The sequence below is a fragment of the Labrus mixtus genome, chromosome 4, assembly GCF_963584025.1.
Source record: "Labrus mixtus chromosome 4, fLabMix1.1, whole genome shotgun sequence".
In the NCBI taxonomy this organism is placed as follows: Eukaryota; Metazoa; Chordata; class Actinopteri; order Labriformes; family Labridae; genus Labrus; species Labrus mixtus.
The window spans coordinates 26,865,590-26,875,047 of NC_083615.1; the positions used below are offsets into that span (position 1 = coordinate 26,865,590).

A 9,458-nucleotide genomic window follows, 5' to 3' on the forward strand; every position below is an offset into this window, starting at 1 on the left:
GCTGAAAAAGATGGAGATCCAATCTAACTGTGGTCAGACGCCGAGCTGATCTTTCCGGGTGGTGAAGCCGGAATGAAGATAGTCACACAGTCGGCTTTTTAATAACCACAGATTCATACATTTCTGTGAGGGACTGGCTGGCAGGATCGCATTATTGTTTGTGGAGAAAAAAAAAAAAGAGAAGGAAGAAATTGGAATGAAAACTGAAAAAGAAGTTTTTTTTTTCATCCAAGTTTGTTGGTGTTCAGCTACTGTCTCTGGAATAATAAGAGTCCCGAGCTGGCACCGTGTATCTGTGAATAATCCGTCAGAGGAATCTATCGGGGAGAGTGTGGGGCCAGAGAGATTGGGCAGGATGCCTCCCACAGATCTCCTTCCTCTGCTGCCAACACACTGAACTCTCCTGCGGTTTGAGGGAGGAAATGAAGGGACATCAAACCCCCCCCTCCTCCAGGCAACGGATCCATTGAACATTTACATAGAAGCAATTACCACCGGTTATTAGTCATTTTCATCTTTTCAGTGTGTTTGAATATGACACTCAATTAAAAGACAATCACCTTTTAAGTTGTTTTAGATCAGTGGGGGGGGGGGGTATGATTGGTGTGTGCAAACAGGTGACTGAACAGCAATTATTTCTGCTTTCTATCTACATGAATCATATCTTCTTCAACTACATTCAAGTACTTAAAATATGTTATACAAGATGACTTTCTGTACTTTACATTTGACATCTCATCATTCATAAACTATCTATACGTTCGTTTTACTTTCTATTTCATATTTGTGATCTTTTTAAAGTCACACATAGTGACAACTTTTAAATCTTCTTATTCAAATCTGGAAGAATTTAAAGAAACTGACAAAAGGGAGTGTGCTAAGTTGAAATGTAACTCAGAACAATTTGTGAATTTTTACATAAATCCTGATTCTGATGCAGCAAACAGCCAAACATAAAGAGCTTTCACACTGGCAGAAAACTCCTGAAAATCTCCGGTATTACCAGGAGCAGCTGCATGTGTGAACGCAAACAGACACATGTTTGTCTCTGACTTCACCTGGAGTTTCTCCTGCCAGCACCCTAGTGTTTTTGTAGCTTTGATTCTGATCTTCACCGACTCCACCCGTTCTACCTTTAATGCTAAATGTGAGCAGGCTAGGTGCTGGCTTTGGTCTTGGTTGGCGCTGGGCAAGTAGTCCACATTTCCACAGATTTGTCACTGAAAGCAGCTTTTGTCAAAAAATGCACGGACAACAGTCAAATCCAACACCACATAGTGTATGAAGGCACTTATGATGACGTATGATGTTATATAACCGTATGTGCTTTTGTCATGATGCCATCTTCACTGACTGTTACCAACTGTCTGTGTCATGGGGAACTTTGATGTCTCCATCCTGGAAACTGCCAGCAAACACAACATCCTCCATTTGAATCCACTTCAAACCCTCCTCTTCAAGCTGCACAAGAGAGAAGAAAAACCCTGCTCACCAAACGGGACCATCTGGAGGCAGCCGTTGGATGATGGACGCTGGAGGCCTGAGAAGGCTTTTTTTTTGTTTTGGGGGGTGGTTGTTGAAGGGCAGGCAGACAGAAAGGAGGAGAGAGAGCGGAGAGGCTACGTCTACCACACCATGCCGTGAGTCTACTCTTTGCAGGCAGCGCGGTAATTACAGGGCGCAGACAGAGAAAGCCTGACTGGGGAAAAAAGTGGAGATACTAAACTGCCGGGTTGCCGCCCTCAACATAACCACAAGCAGCCCATCCTACAGTTTAGGCCATAAGAGCAGGGTTCCAGATCAGTGCACTGACACACAGCGCCAAGGACGAGTCAGCCATGAGAGCAGACTGAGTCCATGTCAGGCCAGGTAGGTCAACAGGAGGGACCACACAGAGCCTTCACACTGTGAAGATATACCTGTGAGACAACACGGCAAAGACTCTCCAGTCTGCTGCTGTCCGTCTCTGAAGACACAGCCTGTAAACCTGTGACACAAAATGGAATATAACTGAGCATAAAATGAAGAATTAAGGTTTCATTTCCTGTTTCTTCCATAGTCTGGTTGGTACGTCGGCTCATTACCCGACATGACTCACTGCCCAGAGTGTCATGTGGCTTCTTTGCCGTCATCGACTCGGAGCTCACATCAAACCGCATCAGCGTGAAAACGTTCGGTTCGTCCCACAATCCCCGACTCCTCTAATAAAGCTCTCAGGCTCGGCGAGCAGAGCAGCAACTCGCCTTCACCGACCAACTGTCTGAGCGTTATAAATCATCGGCCATGCCCGGGAAGGCTGCGTCCTTCCAACGTGACCCGCGACCTTCACACCACATCCTCACACAGTCAAAGAGAGAAAAAGAGCTGTGTGCAGTTCATCACATCCGTCAAGCTCCTGACAGCCAATGATAATCCATGAGACTGTAGTGTGTGAGTACGCTGAAATGTACCTTAAAAAAACAGCTCAGTGTTCCAGCTGTTAACGGCTTGTTTTTTTTTCATCCTGGTTAACCTCCGGCACGAAAGCTTTTTTTTTTTTTTTTTCAATCAGGATCTTTAAAGTCTGAGGGATGCATTTAACTGCATGAAATCAAAGCTTATTCTGCACCTTTGCTTGCACCAGCTTCGGTTGCGTGTGTGCAGTGTGTGCAGCAGGCTTTTTCCAAACGTCACACAGTATTGCAGCAGTATTTCTCCTCCTGACATTTATCTGGGCTCTCCCATTCCTTCACATGGCCCAAACTGCAGATCAGGGCGACAGAGATATGAACCAACATGACGCATGATTCCCATTTTCCAGTGCAGGTGTCAAAGTCGATGATGAGTGTGTCCTCGGGAGGGGGGGGGGGGGGGGGAGGAAAAGCTCTCCGGGGCGATTTGGCGCGGTGGAACAGACCACTCGTTCGGGCTGTCATTTTTTATCGAGGGAGGGGCTGTAACTGCCTCAGGGGTCACAAAACTGCCCTGCTTGGATTTTTTTTATTTTTTTTTATTTTTTTTTAACAGCCTTGGGGATAAAATTTCTCATAACACGTGTAAACATGCTCTGTTTTCACTGTGACCTCCTGGCGGCCTCTGTTACTATGCATGCATTGCTTAAATGAATGTGTAGCCAGTGTCGTCACCTCTGATAAGACGAACGCCTGAGAACACCCTGAGCTGAACACTCCCAAGAATATACAGCAAGAAAAGCGACAGACCATAATGTATTAAACTGCCAATCGATTGCATATCCTCAGGTGTGAGCTCTGCAGCCCCACTACTCATTGGAAATGCACCATGATTTAGACGTTAACTTTTAATCACTGGCAGAGTTGAGTCGATGCGTCGCTTTTTTAACAGCCGGTGGCAAAAGAGAAGCACAGTCTGTCTTCTCGCAGAGAGAAATCGATATCGCACGGTGACAAAATATCCATATTTAATTCTCCTGCAACTATTTATTATAAACTTTCAGAGGAACACACAGAGCTTCATTAGACTTCAATCTGAATAAGACATCAGCTATGCGTTGTGTTTTGAGCTTGAGGCCTCACATACTAATGATGTATTTTTGAGTTTTTGAAAAAAAGCATTATGTGAATGATCCATAAATTAGTGTCAGGCTCGGTTAAAATAAGTCCTGTCCACAGGCTGCAGGGCACGGGGTAATGGCTCCCAGTTTGATTTATCATCATCCACACGTTGCGTCATTTGCATGATGACAGCTTCTCCACCATCGCCGAGTCACTTCGGTGTTTTTCTCCACACAAGCTCCACATTAGCAAGTGAGATGAGCCTGTTTGACCAGGGCTGTTTTTTTAAATATCGTTCACAGCCGCCCTTCGCTCCACTGTATCTCCCTCCTCCAGTGGAGCCTGAGGGGACGGGACACTGCTGCTAATTACATGCCTGAACCAACACATGGTGTTAAAAACAGATAACGCTGAATGACAGATAGCCCGCACTGAAAATCATGTCAGAGGCAGGACGCAAGAAACTCTTTCTGGACAGCTCTGTCACTCACATGTTTCATGGGAGCTCTGCAACATCTTGGAAACAAAACCCACACATGGTAATACATGATTATGTTAACATGTCCTCACAGAACAATCAGGGTTTCTGTTTTACATTAAAACTACTTGCAGGCTGGAGGCTCTCCCGCAGCCACACAGCAGCTGACTCTGCAGCAGCAGACATCCTCAGCAGCGGTAGCCTCTCACCTCTCGCTCCCTGACAGGTTTATAGAACGCAGTCTGTCTTATACAGGAGCAGCAAGAATCACCTGACTGTAAAATAGTGCAGAGGCATAGCGACTCCAGCATGAGGAAAGTATCAGAGATTCAGCGTAAAGGCCCTGGGGAAAGTGTAACGCAGGAAGTGTTATATTTACACAGCAGTTTGCAGAGTTGTAGAGGAAATACACAACGATGTTGTGTGTCAATGCACTGCCTCCCCACTGAGCTATGCCCTCCTGTTCTGTCATAGAATTAGAGCAACACCTGTTCACTCACTGCTGAGACTGTGCTGCACAATACACTCCCTCCTCCTATCGATGGATATGTAACCTCATTATTAATAAAGATGCAACATAGAGACGCCATGGAAACCACCATGCCTCTGACCTACATCAAGGCATGGATGCTGCATAAATGAGCCTGAGGCACTGACAACCATTGAGCCATCAAATATCAAAAGGCCAGCTATGAGTAATGCATTGCCCAGCTGAACCCAATGCTCCATGCTGGCTTCTCAAAACTGATGCTTTCAAGTTGGGGGGCCAGGACTTCCCCGCATATATCTTGGAAGCTCATTTATTGTGAAATGTGCAGCTTTGCAGAAAGTTTCAGTCGTCCTGGACAATTTGTCAAGGGAAGTTTCTCTTTGTGCAGAGATGAGGAGACATATGCTTCCTCTGGAGATCAATTATTTCCTGCAGACTCAGGAGGCTGCAACACTTTGCACGGAGTTCATTTCAGTTTATTGATAAAACAGAAAGAATGCTGCAGGGAAAATACGCGAAAGCGCTCACATGAGCTCACTCAAAGCTCAACCGCAGTCTGCAAGAGAAAGGATGCAACAGAACGATGCATCAGATATCTTCAAAGCACCAAACTCCATTGATTATTTGCTACTTTCCCGCTGTATTATTAAGAGTTACAGCAGCAGATAATGAAGCTCAGAGTTGGTCTCCTCTATGTGAGGACACACAGAGGAGACAGTGGCGTTAGTAACACGGAGCTGGGTGTCATTCATTCACTAAAAGTAGAAGCCTACCTGTCATCGTAGCAGAAATCGGCGCCCAGAGTGTTGACATACAGGACCAGAGCCACGGCGCTGCACAGCAATTCTGCAAACATTTCTCTGTCTCGCTCACACGCGGGGAAATGTGAAAATAAATAAAAAAATAAAACAAAAACAAAAAAGAGGAAAAATAATAAGACGACAAAGCGAGACAGAGAGAGAGGCAGCGGCGGATCCTGGATCTCTAGTCCCTCTCAGTCCCCGGTCTTTGTCAGTGTGTCTCTGCGAAAACAAGTCCGATTCCCCCCCATCATCATCATCATCATCATCATCCTCCTCGCCGAAGTGCACAAAGTGGGTAATCCATGGCTCGCTGTGTCTCTAACCCATGTTGGGGTCTGAGCTGGAGCGCTTTTTTTTCTGATCCCGCTGAGAGCTGGAAACACAAGAAGAAGAAGAAGAAGAAGAAGCGGAGCGGCGTTTAGTGGATGTGTGACAGCGGACCGCACGCCCTCCACACACGGAGGAGGAGGATCAGCCTCTGATGCTCCGCGCTCAGGACGCCCGCTGCTCACCAACAAACGTCGTGATTCAAAACCCACGTCAAGTCGGACACGCTGTTTACGCACAACTTCCGGTTTGGCTCTGGAAATTAAACTCGCCGATCAATGTTTCGTGTTTTACCACGTTTTGAAGAATAGTGGTACAAATGTGGAAAAAAAGAGACAGTTTTATGATTCATTTAACACACAATAAACATGAAGCAACCTTATTATAACAGAAAGATAAGGGAGAAAACGTCATTCTGGCACCTGTTAGTTAAAATGGCTTCCTATTAATAACCTAATGACTTTACAAAACTCTGCATTCAGTGCCTTGATATAGGCTATATTCATGGCAATTGTAATTATCTGCCAAGTTGTTCAACCTCCTGTGTTGAAAAATGAAGCCAGTGCACAAGTGGGAATAACTGCAGTTCCTCTAATGTCCACTTGAGGCAGCCTCCCAAAGTCACAGTGTTCTGTCTAGATGTGCCGCCTTGTCGAAAGATGTTTCCTCCATAGCAGAGGCTATCCATTTTTCCCTATCAAATAATGCTTCCAGAACAAAATAATTATATTAATGCACTATACGCGCTCCGTATGCACTGACAGAGTATGGAGCAAGTTTTTGGTTCTCTATTATTGAGGATTAGGGGAGGCATATCTCGACGTATAAATCTCATATCAAATAATGCTCCCAGTACAGAATCACTTGAAAAAAAACATAACTCGCTGTATTTGCACCTTAAGGAAACTGAAGCATGTTTTTCATACTCTATAATAATTATTTAAGAATATAGAGGAAGTATTTCTCGATAGATGGAAAGCGACCTATCAAAAATGCTTCCAGCACAGAGCAGCATGGTAGCACATCTGGATGGGTAGTGCAAACACCAGCTGATAATAAGCTTCACTGGAACACCAGGAGTCCCATACACACACTTTCCCATTTTGACAGCAGAAATATACGTTGAGCCGAATAGCTCACGTCTTTATCGTCACACTCTGTTCAGGAGGTAATTAAAAAAACTATATTGCCTACAGTATCTGCTTGGATTTTATAAAGGATAAGAGTTATGTTTGGTATGTGACGTCAGACCTGTTGCCTATAAACTCAAGGCTCACCTCAGCTCCTCCTCTTTGTCTGTTACTAAATAGAGAAAATATAGGGTCTACATTTCCAAAATATTGAGCGGCATATTTTGGCGTCAAAACTGTGCATCAGAAACCCATGGGTGACATCACTAAGTCAGACTATATATATGTTTTTTAGTCCTTGATACAAGCATTACAAGATATTAAATTGGCTATTTAATGTGTTGATCATGTGCCAGCAATTCTTATCTGCAACATCCTATGCACAACCTATGAGTCTATTTGTTTTTTTTATTTCTATCAATATTTATAATATCCAAGTATCAGATTCTTGGTTCATGTTCAATCTTGTGCTTTTATACTGGATTTAATCCGCCTCACTTCTGCTCCTGCTCTCGGTGTCTCTGTGAAATTGACGAAGTCGCAAACCAAACGCATGTGGTGGTGAGCAGATCGGAACACGCATGCGCACTGCTCCGCCTCCGGAGCTGGGGATAAATCACACTTCATGATGCTGAGACCAGTCGGTAAGGGTCACAGACTGCCGTTAACAGCAGTCAATAACATGGAGGTGGTCCTTGGAGGGACGTTCAGGGACATCTCGGATTTTTTTTCGGGTGGGTGCTCCGCGCATAATCATGAATGTTCATCTTTAATGTCACTATGTGTTAACTCCTGAGGGGTTATTACAGCAACGAGCGGGATGTTAGGTGTCACTGTGCTCATTTACCAGCCACAGCTCTGCTATAAATGAGGGTACATGAGTTAAATCATTGCTGCAAATTAATCCAGTGTGGACAATCTTAGTGGATCTCACCATTTTATTTATTACAGCCTGTTTTTCTGCTTTCAATAAACTAAACAAATGATCACAGCTGCAGAGAACAGCTGTAGGGAAAAAAATGAAAATCATGTGTTTTAATGTGTGTTTGTATAGAAATCTATCTTTGAATCAAAAAGGGGGGGGGGGGGGGCATTTGTGTTTAGTAAGTGTAAGGAAAAGATGACATTTTTAACTAACAAACTAAAAGTATCTGCAGTTCTTTCTCTGCTGATGAAGGTTTGACCATGAAGGAAATGAGTAAAGCTATCCCCACAGTGTCCAGTAGAGGGCTCACAGTGCATGATGTCTATAGATCTCACTTAGTCAGTTTTTACTTAGTCTGTGTTACATAACTGATTGCTTTGTCCTGACCGACTCAAAGGCCATGGCAATTAAAGAGAGCGACACCAAATAATTAAACTGATTTATTTACAAAAATATGAATTCAATTGCAAAAGAGATGAAGTTTGGATGTCAGTAGGGTCAGTAGTGAGTGGGTGTGTGAAAAGCGTATCGTGCAGGTGTTGGCTTTAGACAGACTAAAGTAATCAAACAAGATGCATGCAGAAAAGTCTCTCTGATCAGACTGAGGTGGCAGCTTTTATAATGACTGTGAGCATCGGGGCCAGGTAAGGTGTTCTCATTCAGACTGATTGGTCAGCCACGCCTACCGATTACACAAACCTGCAACACAAGAAGAGAGAAGGCACAAACTAACAGGCCACGGGGAAGTCACAGCTTCACCGGTAAGTATAAAAAAATAGTTTTAATTATGATTCTTCTTATTGTTACAAAAGACCTAATTTATGATTTATGATGGGGGGAAAAAGTGTCCTTTCTTTTCAGTTATCTGTGAGTGAACTGGCTGGTGGTTATTATACTTTTCCAGATCAGCTCTTGTATCTTTATATATTAAATAATCTTAACATGACATCATCATTACAAGCAAAATAATGTGGTTTCCTTTTCTAATAAACAACATGTATCATTTTAAAATCACAATGTCCACCGTTCTTTGCAGAGAAAATGTTCTTGTTCTTGATTGTTGCTCGGTATAAAGCAGTGAGAGACTCAAAAGGAAACAAAGAGAGGGGGGGGTAAAAAGAATCGCTCTAACAATGCTCCTCGGACACAGCAGGTAGTCGGGCTCTGTGCATTTAGATTCAGGGTTGGTTAAATAGACGGCCCCCCATGTGTGTCCCACCAACCGGCACAATATTTTTTTGTGTTTCTCAACATATTCACTCTTTGTTTGTATACTACAACAGTTCATATGTTGTGATATAGAGTGTCTGCATCGTGTTATGATGATTTTACTTTCGGTCTGAGTACTTCCTGTCATGCATGATCTTTGAATCAGTGAGCACGAAGTGAAAACGAAGCTCCTTGAAGTGATCGACTGAAGTTATCAAGCGAACCATGCTCACCCTCTTGGTTTTCACACATGTATATTGTCCACCTGTGTGTGTGTGTGTGTGTGTGTGTGTGTGTGTGTGTGTGTGTGTGTGTGAGACAGGAGGGAAAGTGTCCCTGATGAGTGTGACAGAGGAGGACCTCCCTGCATGTCTTTGGATCCTGGACCGTTTTAAAACATTACCGGCACACTGCTCGGGCTGTTAGATAATTACAGGTTTACTGAGGGCCAAATCACTTGTGCATGGAGAAAAAAAAAAGAAGTAACAGAAACGTGCGGTGAGACACAGAAAGTGATGCTTAACGCAGGCTCTCCTAAGTACGGCTTTACACGAAGCCAAGAGGCTTAATCTGCTTTGTGGGTG

General features: G+C 43.9%; 1 protein-coding gene across 1 annotated transcript in view; it reads right to left on the minus strand.

Moving 5' to 3' along the window:
• The window catches only part of tmtc2b (transmembrane O-mannosyltransferase targeting cadherins 2b), a 110,508-nt gene extending 104,733 nt beyond the window's left edge, over positions 1-5,775 (minus strand). The window contains exon 1 of the mRNA XM_061036693.1: positions 5,254-5,775. Within this exon, the coding sequence (XP_060892676.1) occupies positions 5,254-5,336 (83 nt within the window). The 5' untranslated portion in view covers positions 5,337-5,775. The remainder of the gene's footprint in view (positions 1-5,253) is intronic.
• Between the last annotated feature and the right edge of the window lie 3,683 nt (positions 5,776-9,458).